At 53.3% G+C, this 18271-nt stretch overlaps 1 protein-coding gene across 3 annotated transcripts in view; it reads right to left on the bottom strand.

Annotated features, from left to right (window-relative positions):
* The window catches only part of Rps6ka1 (ribosomal protein S6 kinase A1), a 39261-nt gene extending 21912 nt beyond the window's left edge, over positions 1-17349 (bottom strand). The window contains exons 1-4 of one of the 3 annotated variants that reach the window (XM_034503108.2): positions 17125-17349; positions 10641-10685; positions 1926-2042; positions 1595-1676 (exon numbers count right to left, since the gene is read on the bottom strand). In XM_034503108.2, the coding sequence (XP_034358999.1) occupies positions 1595-1676; positions 1926-2042; positions 10641-10685; positions 17125-17187 (307 nt within the window). In that variant the 5' untranslated portion in view covers positions 17188-17349. Of the gene's footprint in view, positions 1-1594; positions 1677-1925; positions 2043-2844; positions 3046-4580; positions 4719-10640; positions 10686-17124 lie in introns of those variants that run through there. The other 2 variants (XM_076934015.1, XM_076934013.1) reach the window with 2 other exon arrangements.
* Between the last annotated feature and the right edge of the window lie 922 nt (positions 17350-18271).

Genomic DNA, 18271 nt, shown 5'->3' with positions numbered 1-18271 from the left:
AAGATAGCAAGCAAATTCTGACCATCGACAGGTTTTTGGTTGACTAAGTTCAGACCCTACAACCTCCAGGAAGCATCCCTACCCTGCAGGCAAGGCTAGGACCTCTGGGCTCCCACAAGGCTGGCGCTTCCCGTCATGACACGTCTTATTTTGTTTTAATTCTTGTATTTCTCTCACTAGATATGGCAGGGGCGGTTTTAACTAATCCAGCCACTTTTAAACACAGTTCACATTTCAGCCACCGCAGGGACATGGTTCTTCCTTTCTGGGGGAGTCCTTCCTTACGCTACCATCTTGTTCTGGTAAATTCCTAACATCTTTCAAGACCTGCACTGGCCCCCAGACCCCTCATCTGACCCCTATGAATCAACAGCCTACCCCCTCAACTCCTTGGCCTGGACATCCATGCACACAAGCCTGGTACTGCTATACCCAACTGCCAGGCCATGTAAATTCTCTCCCACCAGTCTATGGATCCCTTATAGAAGGGACCACATCTTTGCTTCTTTCTCCTCCCCTGTGACTCCCACAATCCCTCCTGAGGGATGATCCTACTATCAGCCTACACTAAAGCCATTATCACACAGCAGACAGCCTTTGATAGGCCAAGGGCAGATTAGTCCTTAAGGCCGGCCCCTTCTTTCTCCCTGTTACACCCCCAGCTAGGGCTTAGCATGGGGCTCCACCTGATTTCTGGCTCTATTGGCTCCCAGACCAATCAGTCAACTGACCCTCAGCCAACTACTAACATCCTCATCTACCTTCTAAGTCCCCAGAATTCTTGACTTTAGCTTGGGGATCCTTTCTGAACTTCTCTGTCATCTAACTCTGTAGCCCTGGCCCCAATTAATCTTCTCTTGCGGGTCCCCAGCTTCTACACTCAGGCTGCCCTCGTCTTCTCTAGTGCCTTCTTCCCCCACCGCCCCCACATTTTTTTTTGACTTTTTTAAGACAAGGTTTTGCCAGGCGGTGGTGGCGCACGCCTTTAATCCCAGCACTTGGGAGGCAGAGGCAGGCGGATTTCTGAGTTCGAGGCCAGCCTGGTCTACAGAGTGAGTTCCAGGACAGCCAGGAATACACAGAGAAACCCTGTCTCGAAAAACCAAAAAAAAAAAAAAAAACCAACAAGGTTTTTCCGTGTTGCCCTGGCTATCCTGGAACCAGGCTGGCCTCGAACTCACAGAGATCCACCTGCCTCTGTCTCCTGAGTGCTGGGATCAAAGGCGTGTACCACCACTGCCCAGCTCTCCCATGCCCCTCTATGGTCTGAATCTTCCAGGAGCCAGAGAGAGAGAGGTCTCCCTTAGACTATCCAAGAATCATGAAGCAACAATGCTTTATCAACGACGTGAGTCTCATACCCCCAAGTGTTCTGCACCCCACTACTCCCTTCTAGGCACTGGCCTTTACTTGGCTTTAGAGGAGGGGAAGGAGAGGCAAGGGCAGCTGAAGGTAGGCTCATTTTCCATCTCTATGCCAGAGACTCCTGAAAACAGAGGCACCTCCCTCAACCAGCTCCGTAACCCTGAGGCCTGGGCTTCTCCCTCACCCTAAGCCCAGCTTCAGTTCTTTCTAGGGAAGAATTCTTACTCACCTTTCAGCGTGGCCTTCTTTAATACTTTCATGGCATACAAGTGTCCACTGTCAGGCCGGGTGACCTTGCGCACCAGGAAGACCTGAGAAGGCAGAAGGTGGGACAAATCAAGAAGGAGGTGGGAGGTGGCTGGCCCAAGTGGCTCCCAGCCGCCACAATGACCTAGACAATCCCTGGGACCCCAAGTGGACTGTCGGCTCTCCCTGGGTATATCAAGGGGACCTCTCATGCCCCTTTGCCCTCTGTTCCTTTGGTACATTCCAAGGTAACCCCTGACATTCCACCTCAGATACAACCTGTGATACCCTCCCAATAAGGGACTTGAACTTACTTTACCAAAAGATCCTTGGCCCAGAACCTTGAGGAGCTCAAAATGGGATGGATCAGCCTTCTCAGAGCCAGCCTTGACATGGTGTGTGATGGAGATCTCCTTGAGGACACCCTCATCCTGACAGAGGGACAGAGCTGGTAGGTGTGGGCCCTTTTGCAGACGTGGGGCCCTTCCTGGGCAACATGGCATACAGTTTATCCAAGCCATCCACCAGATCAAAACAGGCCCAAGAGACCACTCCCTCAACAGCTGTCAGGCTCATGGGTACCAACAGTGTCTCAAAGGCAAACTACCAGGTGCCAACTCAGGTGAGGCCCTGTTCTTGCGGTATGGCAGCACCAGCCTGCTCAGACACAAAGGAAGGTACAGACATGGCCAGGATGAGTTGACCCAAGGCTTGGGTCTGGGGTAGGGACCTACTCAGGCCCTTCCTTAAGGCTCCCCTCCCCCAGCTGTTTGGGTTTTGCCACAATAGGAAGTAAGGTTTGAGCTCATAATGGGGAGGTAGAGCTGGGCCTTTTTTTTTTGGCTAGGCAGGATAAGATGAGACAAAGTCTGGTTGTGTGGATAAGACTGAAGCACACAGAGACCCAAGAGTCAGTCAGACATCCCCCAACCCACTCAGTGCCTATCTGGAGCAATTGAGAGTTACAGCCAGAATCCCTACACTCTACCAAACATTCCTTGCTAAGCATTGGGTCACTGCTGTTATAGGACCTCTCTGGCCCTCCAATCTGCCTGTCTTGCTCTGAAGCACTGAGATGCCTCCTTACTTCCCCAGGAAGTAAGTCTAGGCAAGGTCCAGTCTTCATCTAGCTGGGCCAGAGGAGTCCAAAGCTAACTTAGACCAAACTGGCTGCCGAAACACCTGTTCTAGGGGCTACTGCCAAGCCAGGACCAGATATCCGGGTACACTTACCGAGTCCGGCTGGGGACCAGAGCCAGGGCCAGGCAGAGTCTGGCTGATCCTGGACCGTTGTTTCCTTAGCAGCCAGGGGAGCAGGGTCCTGAGCCACAGGCGGGGCAGCTTGGGGTCCTGCTCCATCCGCCCAGCAGGGCCACAGCACCATGGCAAGGGTAAGCAACAACCCACTGGGGCTGCCAAGGAGGTGGCTGGGCCCAAGGCGGATGTGCAGGGTGAAGGCGTGGGGGCTGGGCCAGGCTCAAGACAGCCAATCAGACAGTGCCTGTGGTTTCCCAGCTCCAGCCATCCACCCTCACTCTGTTCCCTTCTCTCTCCCCCCTCACTCCCCGGTGCCTGAGGTCTGTACTCTGGCCCTCCCCTTCATCCTCCTACAAAGAGAAAGCCCCATATCAACCCAGCTGCTGAGCAGATACGTCCTAGAATAACAGGGACCTGACAAGGTACCCAGTAGACAGAGATAGGTATCTACCACATAGTGGTAGCCAAGAAAAGACAGACAGACAGACAGACAGACAGACAGACAGACATAACATATATACATCCATTCACCAGGCAGGGAGGCATAATACAAGGACATATCGGAAATTGGCAAGAGATAGCCTGGGACAATTACCTGACAGACAGAATAAGATAGGCACACACAATTAACACATAGAGATGGTGGGTGACCTTTACCCAGTGGCAAATGCAAGAATACACATCCACTATGCAGAAGGGAGCTCACATCTCCGTGATAGAGACTCATCAGCACATGCAGAGGCAGAAGGAAGAAGTCACTCAACCATTATCAAGTACCCAACTCATGAGGACAGGCACTTATCAACTGGAGACAGAGTCAGGAACCCAACAGGAGAGATAGAGCTGGCAGAAGAGAGGCAGGCAGAATTTGAGACCTCCACAGACTGACAGGTGTCCGGGGCAGACCCAGGCAGGTAGCAGGGCAGGGGTCCCCAGGAAAGGACAAGGCAGGGCAGAGCTGTAGATTCTTTCTTGGGTGCTCAGGGTTGGAGAGACAGCAGGGAGCATAAGCCGCCAGCCTCAGTACCCAGCAGCTGCACCAAGTCAGTGGTCAGTCCCATCTCTGAGGTCTTTCAAAACTTTTCCAGGGGGTTTCTAGGGAGCCCCAGGGCTGATGAAGAGGTTGAGAGAGCCATCTCTTAACTGCACTCTGATGCAAATATCCCTAAAACTTCTAACCCCTGTGGGGGAACAGGAAACTGTTCAAGACAAACCAATGTCAGAGTTGTCCTGAGCCAAGTCCCTCCTCTGGGTCCTGTCTGACTGTAGTCAGCAGCCCCAAGTGCCGGGAAAGGGTGGGCAGGTAAGTCAGCCAGAGCCCACTTCCTGCCCTCCCAAACCCGCCCTCTCTCTCAGTCCTAGCCACTCTACGACTTCCCATTCCAAGCCCTCTCTGAGACTCAGAGGCTCTTCACTGTACCATCAAGCCCCAGAACAGAGTAGGCGAGGCGGTCCCCAGAGAGTAATCTGGTAGAACAGGCAGAAGGCACAGCCCAGAGAGTGACCATGCATAGGCCAAGGCCACACAGCAATTTCTGTGCACCCCACCCTGAGAGCTGCCCCTCAGCTCCGAGCTATCTGCCTGAGTAGACCCGCTGGGGACAGATGCAGAAACCCGGAAACTCCAGGGGTCAGACAGCTTCCCCCAAACCTATTCTGTGTCCAGAGTCATGATGACAGGCACTTCTGGAGAAAATGACCCTTTTCCTCACCTTTCTGGGACAGAAGCTGGAGTCTCTCTCGACCCTGGGGATATCGGCTGGTGTTTGCATGGTAGGATTCAGGCTGGTGGCCAGAGGGGCCTGTAACTCCTACAACTTCTGCTTTTTTTAGCTTTCTTAGCCTAGAAGGCAGGGTCTCTGGCTCCCCTCCTTCTCACTTCCCTCTCAGCAGGAAGGAGGAACTTAAGACGGTTAGGCTCCCCTGCTAAGGAGGGGACACTGCAGACCCCAAGCTAGGATTCAAGAAGAGCCCAAAGGTGCATACCTTTTTGTCTCCTGACCCCCAGTGAGTGAAGACAGAAAAGCAGACCCAAGCCACAAGGCCATGAGATGGCCACACACCAGGCATTCAGGACTTGAAAATATATACCCAGGGGGCTTCGAGGACATATAGGACAGAAGTCTGCAAGGCCGGTCTGGCCCACCCAGTCCAGAACTTAAACAATCCTTCCCCGACAGAGCAGGCAGTATCCTGCCTGGTCCTGTTTCTGCTCAGATATACTAATCCTAAGCCCTGGGATGGACAAGAAGTCAGAAGATCCAGGAAGAACAGGCCCATCTCTTTCTACAGGGCTTCAGCTCCTGACACTAACACATCCACAGAACTGACAGGTTCACTCAGGTTGGTGATCAGAAACCCTTTCTAGACAGCCCAGTGTAGAAACACATGTCCCCCACATTTCCCCTTCTCTGTCCTCACAGGGCCCTGATAACAATCTGTGGTAGACAGCCTGTGGAATTGTGAAAGACACCTCCCCAAGACCAAATCGCTTATTGCTATCTCAGGCAGGGGCAGCCTGCCCGAAGATTTGCCACAGCACTTATGCCAGGATTTCCCCAACCCACTAGTCCCCATAAACAGGGAAAGAAGCACTGTAGCTACCAGGGTACCAGAAGGGACAGGAAGAAGAAAACGGTCTCAGAATTTCCTTTGCTGAACCATGGGAGGACCTGAAGCCCCTGATGGAGGGAAGGAGGGATATTAACTTACATTCCTGACCCTCCCCAGAGCAGCAGGAAGAAAAGCCCAGAGCCATACCATCTGATCTTTGTCCTCTAGGGCCTCCACTCAGGGCCTCTTGCTATGGTCAAACCTGCTTGTGGGTTACTGATCATAAGGGCCATTAACAAACACTCCCTTCCCCAGCTGGCAAAATCTGCAGGACCTCCCAGGTGTGTCTCCCAGCGTGCCTCTCAGCAGGCTGGCTATGCCTAGGCATCCTAGGGAGGGGCTGGCCCCAGGTACCAGATCAGGCCAGGGAAGAAGCAATGAGCACAGAGCCTCCTGTCACCTGAGCATGTAAGCATCCATTCCTTCAGCCTTTGCTGATGTAGGTCCACCAGGCCTGGGCTTGGCACAGCTCCCAAGGAAGGACCATTTTCCAATTTCAGTGATAAGGAGACAGAACTCAGAAATAAAGAGACCATCCCAAGGCCATAAGGACAGCACAGGGGACAGTAAAGGTTAAACTAAAAAAACCTGTACCTGCAGGAAAAGCCAAAGCTTGTCCACACTTCATCACTGACCCCAACCCCTCCTCCCACCCTTCTCCCACCCATCCCGACACCTCCATCAAAGCTTTCCTGCGAGCGTCAGACACTGGTGTCCCTCCTTTGGATAGAGCTGACAGCTCTGGGAGACAACTGTCCTGCTACAGAGCAGCAGTTAAGATGCTGTGTCTGCCCAGAGGTGCAGAGACGGTTAAGGGTGAAGACCTTCTGGTGAAGACAGTCCAGCTGGGTCTTGAGGATGAACTGGCATGGGATGGACAGAAAGGGTCCACACTGAGAAAGAGCAATGTGAGCAGGGCCCATGGGAAGTGCGGTCATGAGCCTGTGAAAGTCACGTGCTCTCAGGCAAAAAGTCTGCCTCAGCATCAGCCTCTCCCCTGCCAAGATGAAGGTTTAAACCATCCCCTTGGAAGGATGTCTCCGGGAGCCAAATGGGCCATGGAGAAATGACACTGTAACCAAACCTTTCTACTTAGACCACAGGCTCTCCCAGGGCAGGCTGAAGGAAGAAAGCCCTTTACATATCCCAGGCGCTAAGCAGGTAGTCTGGCCAGTTCCGGTCACCCAAGAGAAGCATCTCTCAATACCTGAGGCTGCCCTGAGGCTCCCCAAAGCCCAGAGTCACATCCTGCCTAAGCTCCAGGGCCAGGGGAGCATAAGGGATCCGGGAGGGATCAGGGTTTCATAAACAGGAAGAGAGGAGGGGAGGCGGGAGCTACTCTGCTCTCAAAATAGACCTGCAGGCACTTCAAAGGGGTCCAGCTCCGGAGATAGCCAGAGGAGGGGGCCTGGGCTACCCAGTCTGCTCCCAGGAGGGGAGAGGGGGTGTAAGTGGAGCCCTGATGTTCCTGAGGATACCCAGAGGATACAGAAGACAAAGGGATCCAAAGAGTGTTTGCCCTGCACCATCAGTGCTAAGCCCCAAGCCTCTTTCCATCTGTGATGGATAAAGAAGGCAGCATTAGATATCAACACTGGGCACAAACCTTGACGAATATTTTTAATTTGTACACAGCACATTCTCTCTTCCAGGTAAGCCTAAGAGTTAGATTTTTTTTCCCCCTTCTTCTTGTTTTGTGTCAAAGTCTTGATAAATAAATAGCCTTACTGGCCTGGCACTTACTATGTAGACCAGGCTGGCCTAGCTCACAGATATCCACCTGCCTCCACCTCCAGATGCTGTGATGAAGGGACCATGTCATCATACCGACCCAGCAAGATAGGCTCTATTCTGTCCTTCGAAGGAGCAACCTGTTGTCCTAGGCTAGGCAAGAGAGCCCAGCCAGCCTGGTTCCCAAGTCTCCACCCCTGTCTCACCCCTGCCTGGAAGGCCCACCTCCATCTCCTGCTACTCAAAGCCCAGGCAACTGCTAAATAGGCGGGAAGGTAGGCAAGTGCCCCAGAGTCCACCCAACATTCTGTCGCACACACACAGCAGAGCTCACCTCTCTGTTTCACATTCAGCCACAAGCTCAGGTGACACTGGCTGAGGCTCGGATGCTCCTCGAGCCACTAATCACTCTCCAGAGAGGAGTGTGGGGGTCCAGAAGCTGTTAGTGTAGGTTCTATGCGCCCATGACCATGTGATTTCCCCATCTTAGCACCAACCGCAGTGTTCCTGTCTCTGCCCTCCCTCCATGCTTGGGTGCTCTCTGAGGCTATGGGGTGTCCAGAGCATTTGGATGAGGGGCATCTCTCAGTGAAACTTTAATGCACCAAGTATGCACTGAATACCAGTCGCCTGTTCCTCCACTACACAACAATGAGGTCCTACAGCAGGTTAAGCGCCCCCTAGTGTGCTAAGCCCAGAAGTGGCCCGTGAGGATCCTACGGGGCTGAGTTTGCACTCAGAGCTAGCATCTGGGGTGCATCTTCTTCCTCTTCAGTACTCAGGATTCACCAGCCAGGGAGGAACGTGGCTCTGGTCAAACAAAGCTTGACCCACATCAATGTGTGACACAAGGCCTCAATTTTCTCATTTGGGTGCTCTACCTCTGAAAACTGTACACAGGGCAGGAGAGATTGCTCTTTGGTTAAGAGGGACTGACTGTTCTTCCCGAGGACCCAGGTTCGATTCCCAGCACCTACTTAGCCACTAACAACCATCTCTAATTCCAATTCCAGAAGACCTGATACCCTCTTCTGGCCTCCTATGGCACCACACATGAGGCACAGACATACATGAAGGCAAGACAAATAAAGATAAAATAAAATAAAGTACAGATAAAATAAAAATAAATCTAAAACAGCATAGAGCATAGAGCTTCTAGTCTGATGTCAGGCACAGTTCAGCTTTTTCCACTATGTGGCATCTGAGAGTGCCAACTCATACTATCTCCAGCCTTGACCCCCTTTCCACCTCAGGACCTTCCACCTCAGAGGAGGGCCTTAGGCTGTGGAATGAGCAAAGGTTCCTGCCTCGACAAGCTTCCTGTCCGTTTGCCTCTTTCTTGGTTTGGTTTTGAGACAAAGTCTCATGTAGCTCAGGCTAGTCCAAAACTCACTATATACCAGAGATGACTTTAAACTCTTGATTCTCCTCTTTCTACCCAGAAAGAACTGGGATTACAGCCTATCACCAGACCTGGCCCCTCTGACCTTTGAGATGCCAAGCAGAACTCACTACTAGTTCTCCAAAACCTCTACTGTGACCCCTTGAATCTTCAAACCTAAGATCTGAATGCCTGGGTCTCCACTGGGGACACAATGGTACCTCTGTGGGGTTTTTTTTTTTTTTTTTTTTTTTCCCTGAGACAGGGTTTCTCTGTGTAGCTGTGGCTATCCTGAACTCATTCCATAGACCAGGCTGGCCTCAACTGACAGAGATCTGCCTGCCTCTACCTCACAGAGCGCTGGGATAAAAGGCGTGCATCAACACTGCCCAGCTACTCCCTTGTGGGATCAGTCTCCAGACATAGTCAGAGATAACCAAGGTCCAAGCTATAAGGCTTGGGGGTGGGGGGTGGGGGGTGGGGGGTGGCTCTGTTGCTACAGTAACCAACAGCAGGAGTGGGTAAAGGCCTGCTTCCCTTACACAGGCCCTACCACACCCAGCTCAGCTATCTTATCTTAGGAAACTAAGTCAATGTAAACATCAGAGCCAAGCCTGACTCCAAATCAAAGGTCGCACTTACAGCTGGGCTGACCCAGGCCTGGAAGGCGGAGCCTTGGGCAGGAAGTTGATCTGAGGAGCTCCATTGTGTACCAGGCTGTCACCAAGTCATGTCCTTCACTTCAGTCCTGGGTACTTCCCAACTTTCAGATGAGGACAGAAGCGAAGAACCTCTTGGGTGGGGTGGGGCACCTGGAATCTAGGCTTGCAGAGACCCTGCCCAGAGGGCTTCCAAAGCCTCTGCCTCTCAACAGCCACTATCTCTGTGACCTAACAGCTCTATGTGACTTAGGTGTGGCTCTTCCTTCTACAGAGAAGAGAAAGCCTGGGCTCAGAGAGGACAAGGTACTCAATTAAGGTCACACAGGAGCCTTTGAATGACAGCAAGGCAGCCTGCTGAGAGAGCTCAGTGGGTACAGGCAGTTACTGCCAAGCTTGACCACCAGAGTTTGATCCCTGGCATCTGCATGACAGAAGGAGAGAAGCTGACTTCAGCAAGTTGTCCTCTGACCTCCACACACGCCTAGGGGCATGCATGTGTGCGCGCGCGTGCGCGCGCACGCACACACACGCACACACACACACACACACACACACACACACACACACACACACACGAGCATACATAAAATTATTAAGTAAAAGTATATTACTGGTTTTGGGCTGGGGATGGTGGTGTACCATTAATCCTAGCACTTGGGGGACCAAGCATGGCAAATGGATTTCTGAGGGAGGCCAGCCAGAGTTACATGCCAAGCCCCTGTCTTAAAAAAAAAAAAAAAATTAATTAAAAAAAAAAAAACAACAAAAAAGTACTATTTTTTTTTTTAATTAAAAAAAAAAAAAGGAAGGGGTAAAGGATTGGATTGGCAGGCTATAAGAAGGCAGCCTGGGGAAGCAGAGGCAGCTGAGACAAATGATTACACCTTGTTTTGGGAGCTAGGAGTCTCAAAAAGCCATCTGGGAGGCACTGGGCATGGTCAGGCTAGAAAAGCCACCAGGTTCCCAGTCCTACCGTTCCAATCCATAGGCCCAAATGTTTCCAAGCCCTTGTGGCACTCACTCCCACCAAGGAGATCAGGACAACACACACAGCTCTCCAATCACTCCGTAAGCACTAACTCCGAGTACATAATAAACCCAGGAAGTGTTGTGTGGGGGTCACAGACCGCCAGAACTCCTGGATCCTGTACCTGACCTGTTCCTGGGCCTTCCTGGACCACACCTTTGAGTCCAGGAGTGAAAGCTCCCTCGCCTTTGAGGTAGGAAAGCTGAAAGCAGTGGTCTCTGTCCTGAGCAGAGACAGAATCAGAGGAAGAGAGCCGCGCTACGCAAAGGGATAAGAGGCCAGGGCCTTCACATCCGGGGATGTGAGCAATCCTCTCTCCTCTCTGACCAAGACTTCACTGGAAGGTTCCAGTCCTCACCTTGGATGGTTGAAGTCCACCTTCTTCCCCTGAAGCCTGTCCATTCTGGAAAAGAGAAACAAAAGGAAGGGGAATGTCACAATTTACCTGGAGAGAGAGAGAGAGAGAGAGAGAGAGAGAGAGAGAGAGAGAGAGAGAGAAACAGACAGACAGACAGACAGGCAGACAGACACACACCCTGGGACACTCCATCCCTGGCTGCTCCCAATAGCCAAGGAGGCAGAGGCAACCACTCAGTTCTACACAGACCCCCTCCACCTCTGCTTCACTGTGCAAGAACCAAGTTCTCCATCAACAGCCCCTCCCAACCCCAGCAGGATAGTCCCAGGACTCAGGATACCCACCCTCTGCCTACCAAACACCTCATCTATGTTCAAAGTCTCAGCTCAAATATTACCTCTTCCTAGGGAGAAGGAAGGGCCACACACATAGAGCCAAGCTCTGCCATGCAGATTGTGCATGCAACCTTCTGCAAACTAACCAACCATGAGAGGCCTGTCTCCCTCTCTGGACCACTGGGATGGATGGATACCCTAACTTCCCCAAATTGCTATAAGGATGGAAGAAGACAAGGTTGGGGCAGGTGTGCCCTCCTGGTGGCTTCCCCGGCCCTGCTCTACTTTGAGAACCTGTCAGCAGGTAACATGATGGCTGTGTTCGCCATGTCTTTGCATTTCTCCACAGTACCACTGGTCACATACAGACTCACTCTTCCCAGTAAACGGGGAGACCTGGGAGAGCAGACATGACCTGTACTACAGTCTCTGCAGACTGCCCACCTCACGTCAAGGCTGGGCTCTCTGCCTCACACCATGGCTCTGTTTAATCTTTCTGAAAGCTCTGGGAGTTAGGCCTTGGCTCTACAGGTAGAGGAGGACACCACGGCTCAGAGGGGACTAAAGATAGAAGAGCCCTCACACAACTGAAAAGCAGGGGTCTGAACTGTCTCCTCAAATGTGGGGACTTCTTGGGAAAGGCCTGCCTCTGAGTGGCCTCCACCTCAGCCAGGGAGCTGTCTGCAGGGAGAGGCAGGGGCACAGCTTAGCTCTGAGATCCCGTTTCTTCCTGACTTTACCCCCAGATAGAAACTACATACCCTGGGGTATACCGCAGCCGGTCTCTCTATGCCTATGTGCTATGAAGTTTGAAACCCACCTGAGGAAGCTGTCCCCACCCTTTCTGGCATGAATTGAGCACAGTGAGACAGACAGGAAGTTCCCAAAGGCTGGGACTTCGGAGCCAAGGGTCAGGTTCCTAGGGCAGCTCTGGCCTTGTGTGGCAGCAGCAGGTACAGCTGAAGTCTGTCTATTATGTAACCTCTTGCTCCTGGAGTAGCTGCATCCTGCCTGCCAGGACATCCTTCCTGCCCTGAGCCCCCTTAATGCTCCTAATCCTCCCCCAAGAACTGAGAGCCAAGTGTTAGACAGGTACACACACAATTTGAGAAGGGACAGGTTGGTCGGAGCCTAAGGGCAGGACCAGGCAGATCTACTTGACAAGTCCAGCTCACTCAGCAGATGAGATGTCACAGAGGCACTGTCTGTCCCACCTACAACCACAAACAGCCTCCCTACCAGCCTCTGCCACAGCCCTCCAGAGGTATTCCAGACACTCTTCTTTCCTGCTCAGTCAATTCAGTCTCTGTCCATTTAAAACCTCACATCCTCTGTCACTGGGACTACTGAGTCCCAGCTCCTCAGCATGAAACCCAAGGCCACCGTCTCCAACCACCCAGCACAAGGATTAAAAAAACATGCGTTCAAGTTTTGGCCTTTAACACTTGCATGATGCCAAAGAGGTCGCTATCCTTCTCATGGCTCAGTCTTCTCACCTGTAAAATGGGACTAAATGGGCAGTGAAATCAAGCCATAAATACACAGCTGCCATGTGACTGGCCCATAAAGAGTGGCCACTGGAACCATTATTATTGTCATCCCTACCCAGCTGCCATCTTTTTTATTAACTCATACAGAATCATTTGTCTTCTGGCCTGTAAAATAGACAATTTTACCACAAGAATTGCCTGTCCAAGTGGCCAGCCATGAAGACTCACACCACAAGGGCACTCTTATTAAAGTGATGAATTTTGACGTTTTCATCCACCTGAGAGTGTTCCAAAAATAACCTTTCTCAAGCCTTAAAACCCATGCACTGTTAGACTGGCGAGACGGCTCGTCAGTTTAAGGTGCTTGCCGCCAAGCTGGAGGACGTGAGTTCGATTCCTGGAAAGCACAGAAGAGTAGAACGAGAGAACTGACTCCACAGAGTAGTCCTTTGGCCCCCGCACGCGCACACAAACACCCATGCATGCACAGCATGTAGAAATACACGCAAGAATAACTACTAACAATATCTTAAAGATGGACGGCTTCGTGAATTTGCGAGCCGTCCTCCCCCAGAGACCATGCTAGTCTTCCGTGTATCATTCCAGTTTTAGCAGGCTGTATCGGGTGCTCTTTGGGCTTCCGCTGAGTTGATCTAGACCCTGAATAGACCTGTTCCATATGACTGAGCATTTCTATGGTGGCTTACCCTAATTAACCCTTTCCACTCTTCTGCTGGGTCTCTGCTCAAAACTCTGCCTCCTCTGCCCACCCAGCCCCTAATTCTTCCCTCTCTCCTCTGCAGCCACGGCACCTAAACTCAGAAGGGGGCATGACTTGTATCCTTCATCAGCTCCTCGTCGCTGAGCCAGGGTCCAACATACAGTTTGTCAAACAAAAGGTAAAATGTGAATCCAGCAAAGACAGCAAGGACGCCAGAGTAGGGTTTTTGTTTTGTTTCACTTTGGTTTTTGGTTTTTTCCGAGACAGGGTTTCTCTGTGTAGCCCTGGCTGTCCTGGAACTCACTCTGTAGACCAAGCTGGCCTCGAACTCAGAAATCCGCCTACCTCTGCCTCCCAAGTGCTGGGATTAAAGGCGTGCGCCACCACCGCCCGCCACCACCGCCCGGCCAGAGTAGGTTTTTGTTATCCTATTGTTCAGCTGAGGTTCAGCAAAGGGGCTCACCACAGCTAGCAGGTGGCAGTCATGGGTCCTTGACTCAAAGTCATGTGTCTGCAAGCCTAAATCCCTGACGAAGGAGAAAAGGCATAGCAAGAGGTGTCAAGATGTTTTTAGTGTAATTCAGGGACCTCCACCACCAGGCCTTATTTGGCTAGGATCCTAGCCTATGGGCCTATTTCTCAAGATCTCTAGAGAAGTGATCCATCCTCAGTAGAGAACTGGAGGGGCTGACAGGACAGCAGAGATCATCTGCCCTTTTGGTCTGACATGTGGGACAGCGGGAAGAACACAGCTGTGTAACCACAAAGCCACCGCCACTAGTGGCTCTGAGTGAGAGCCGTCACACCGCTTCTCAGCATCTTGGTTTCTTCCTCTGTACCATGACTCCATGTCTATTGTGTCAGCAGCTGCACTCTATGACCTAGGAGAGTGAAAGAAGTCTGTCTAAAAAGCTTAAGGAGTGCTGGAGAGATGACTCAGTGGTAAATGGCACTTGTTGCTCTTCCAGAGGACATGAGTTCAAATCCCAGCACCCATGTCGAACAGCTCACAACTGCCTGAAACTGAAGCTGCAAGAGGGATCTAATGCCCTCTTCTGGCTCCTGAGGAAACAGACTGTTAAAAAGGCCTAGGAGGAGGTAGAGTACCTGCCTAGTACAAATAAGGCCCTGGATGGATAGGAAGGAAGGGAAGGAACAAAAGACATGCAGACCAGACCCCTGGGACAGGGACGGGCCTCTGGTCTCTTGGAGCACTCCATTCTCCTCTCTTGCTCAGGAGCACGGCTCATGAAGATGGACACCTGCTCAGAACCCCTAGAGCCCTGCACCTCTTCCAAAAGTCAGGGTCTTAACAAACCTGCTTCTTTCCACCTAAGGGTCCAGAGCAGTTTGTGGAAAAGCTGGGAGCAGAACAGATGGAGAAAGACAGCACGTGCCCTGCAGGCAGGAAGTAGCCCCAGGAACTGGGTTCTGAGCCCGGCACTGGCAGCCCTGTGCACTGCTGGAGCCTGGAGGCCAAGTGCCAGGACACTGCTAGCCCTCAGCCAAGGCTGGACAAGGGCCCTGCGGCCCGAGAAGTGTGTGCCAACATCCGGAGCTGCTCTCTGCCTACCTGCCACCTGTGCCAGTTTAAACTCACCCCACATTCATCTTCAAGTCTCTCTGAGTGCTTGGTGGCAAACAGCAATAGCACTGAGTTCTAATCCTGGCCCAGATATCAATGCACATGCCAGCATCCCTGAGTTCTGCTGGGCCATTTGAAAACAGGGATCATAATTTCTAACTTGACAAGTTGTGAAAATTAAAGTAACGTAACATCAATAAATAGCAGGTAGTGGAGCCCTGGCAGAATAAGGCCTGGAGACCAGGCTCTGATGCTTTTCCTCACCCCAATGTCCAACTGGTTTATCCCACCTGGGCCCTGCCTGCCAGCAGCCCATTTCTGGTGACAGCAATGCGAAGACAGGGCAGTTCAGATCCCAGACCTCTTCTGCCAAATGCCCTTGCCAGCCCCCTCACCTGCCTCCTTCCGGGCCAGAAGCTGCTCACAATGGCGCCAGTACCTGCAGGCCAGGCGCTGTATCACTTACGTGTCATCTGCACGAAGAACAGCAAGGCCCTGTTCTCAAGTAAGCATGCACACCCTCACTGCCCCATGGCTCTTGTTACCCAAACAATAACACCCAGTCCACAGGCACCTCCATGGCTTGGGGGAGGGGACACAGGCAGCAGGCCCCAGGGTTTTGCACCTTGTCAGGCCCAGGAAGTAGAGCTAGAAGCTCTACTCTGTGGCGCTGGAAAGAGAGGCCCAGACGACTCGAAGATGGACTAAGGGCCAAACGGCACCTCTGAAGTAAAGCTCAATGAAAAATTCCTCTCCCCCATCTCAGGAAATTTGACAGTCTCTGCTGCTCCATGAATTCAGGTGCAACAGTATTCAAACTAAGATGTTTCCGGTTTAACCTGGCCCCCATGAGGCTGCCTCTGGCCTCAGGATTTCCCAAAGGGAAGCAGGAAGTGCTGCCCTGGAGGAGGCCAGCACTCCTGGATTTCTACCCTCCCCACTAGTGTGAACACTGAATCTCTAGGCTAAGTCCCTCCCTAACCATACCCAGCTCAGCTCTACCTTCCTCTGGAGGCCCAGGTGGCAGGGGCGTGCTCAGGCAAAGGAGCACACCTCTGAGCCTTCCCTCGGGCCTTGTGCCCCAGTCCCGAGGTTGGGGGGGGGGGGCAGGCAACAGGGGCTCCATAGAGCGACGCTCCTCACCTAGGAGAGTGAGTCAGCCAGAGAACCTCTGAGAGGCTGTGTAGGGCCTGTAAAAAGCCCATGGCAAGGATCCCAGAACAATTTACTCCAAATTGCGCCTTCAGGTTGGTTACCTAATCCAGCCGCGCCCACCCTCCAATAGCCAGTATAGGCCATCCCTTTAAAGGGGCAGCATGCCCTGGGTGCCTGAAGACTTGGGGATCCCCTCTACCTGTGATGCTGAGAGGCAGAGCTCACGGGTGACTAACTTGAGGTGCCAAACATAGGTAAAGAAGTTCAAGCCAGGAGAAAAATCATCTGGGTTCTGGGATCGAGTGAAGTCTCTTTCTGTCTCCTGTACCGATAAGAGCTCCAGTGAAGGCAGAGTTTCACCTGCCTCCTCCTCAGCATGAAAGCAGGGGAAAGTTTTAAAGTTGCTGGTTCAGAACTTGACCTTGATCCCAGGGTGACAGGACACCACAGAAGTGGCCGCCAGCATGCTCAGGGTTGGACCACAAAGCCCTCAAAAGGACAAGAGTTGCTTCTGGGAAAGGTTAGGTGGCAGAAGCCACACTGCCCAAGGGCTCAGCCTTTTCTACAGGAAAGGAAGACAGAGGCAGAGTCTCTTCTACAGAGACAGTCTTCACAAGGTCTAAGGGCTTTCCCTAGCATAACCTGAAGTGGGAAGACCCGGTGTCATTAGCTTTAGGGCAAAGGAAAGCAGGTTCCAACTCCAGAGGTGGTATCGTCCCACGTTCCATAACTGCCAGGGGTCCAGAAAGGCTACCTTCCTAAGGTCAGAAATGGAGGAATGAAGAGGAGGTCTAGGAGAGAGGGAACGGTGAGAAACCGGATTCCCATGATCCTTGTCTCTAGCAGAAGCCCAGACATCTGACCCGAGCCTTTCCCTTCTGCACTGATTGGGGCAACTCCCACAGTGGCTACCAAAAGATGAGAAGCCGCACAGGTCCTAGGGGTCAGATCTCAACACCCCGTGGGGTTCCCTCTCCTGGCTACTACTGCAGGGAGGTACTGAGCGCCCAGCAGAACCATCCCCTCGGCACACGCACACCCGGAGCGCAAGGGGGTGGAGCCGGACAGTGGGCTAGAGACCGGAGGGCACTCGCGTCCCTGCGGGGCTGCAGAGACGCTGCGGGCCGCCCCCGCCCCGCCCCGGTGCGGATCCGGGCTGGCCGGCCGCCGCCGCCTGTCCCCCGCCCCTCTCACTCACCTCCGGGTCCAGCGGCACCAGCTCCATGAGCGGCCAGGGCTCCTTGAGCTGGGCGAGCGGCATCGCGCCGCCGCCGGACCGCCCGCGCTCCTCCCGGCGGCCCCGGGCTGCGCCGCCTCTGGCTCCCGGGGTCCCCGCTGCTGCACTGAGACCCCCGCACTCCCCCGAGCCCCCTCGCGCTCTGGCTGGGCCGTCCGCCGCCGCCGCGGCACTCGCACTTCGGCTCCCTCCGTCACTCGGCGCCGCCGCGCCCATTGGCTACCTGCACGGGGGCGGGGCCTGAGTAGCCCCGCCCGGTCCCCCCACACGGCGCGGCATTCCCGGCGCGGACCCCCGCCCCCAACGTGCCGGGAGTCACCCTCGCCTTCGCACCAGACCCCGGCCCACTGTCGGCCCTGCCCACCGGAGGCTCGGCAGGTTCTGTCTTCCCGGACTGTGTGTCGCTTTTCAGACCTCGCTTGGGCCTCCGTTGTCCTGTCCTAGCAGCCTTTGGGATGTTAACCCAGATGTGCCTTCTCCCTCCAGGGGGAGGGGCTGCCACCCCACATTTACATGGGACGTCCGGGGCCTGATCCGGACTGAGGCGTGGAAGGAGCCAGGGCCGTGAGCCCTCTGGCTCTCAGCTGGCCAAGCCCTAGGATCGCCCCCTTCCGAAAGCTTCTGCACATCACGGGAGCCCACACTTGGGGGTCTCCATGTGATCCCCGTGTCCCAAGCCAGCCAGCGCCAGGACCCACAGCGCCCCCGGGGTGATTTCCTAATAACGCATTTTTCTCCCTCCTCATCTGTTGTGCCCTATCACTTGAGGGCGCTGGTTTCGGGCCAGGTCCTGCGCCTCTTCCTCGGCAGACCAGATTGTGGTCTGATTTGAGCAAGAGTCCCTGTGAAGAAGGAAAAGTCCAGGTCTGGTGGGATCAGGATTCTCACTGGTAAGATTTGGCTTGCACTTAAGGAGATTTTAGGCCCCAGGTGTGGTGCGACTTACTCTCAGGTGAGAGACGAGCTGGCTAGTTTATTAAAAGCCTCCAGCGAGCCAGGCTCCATTGATACGGAATTTCCTTTTTGTTATGTTTGCTTGCTTGGTCATGGGCATGGAACCCAGGCTTTGCAGGCCTGGTTGTGCTTAGTACCGTGGATCTATACCCCC

Source organism: Arvicanthis niloticus, chromosome 5 (genome assembly GCF_011762505.2).
Source record: "Arvicanthis niloticus isolate mArvNil1 chromosome 5, mArvNil1.pat.X, whole genome shotgun sequence".
Classification (NCBI taxonomy): Eukaryota; Metazoa; Chordata; class Mammalia; order Rodentia; family Muridae; genus Arvicanthis; species Arvicanthis niloticus.
Note: the sequence above shows the minus strand (reverse complement) of the source record. Positions and strands in the feature narration are given on the sequence as shown.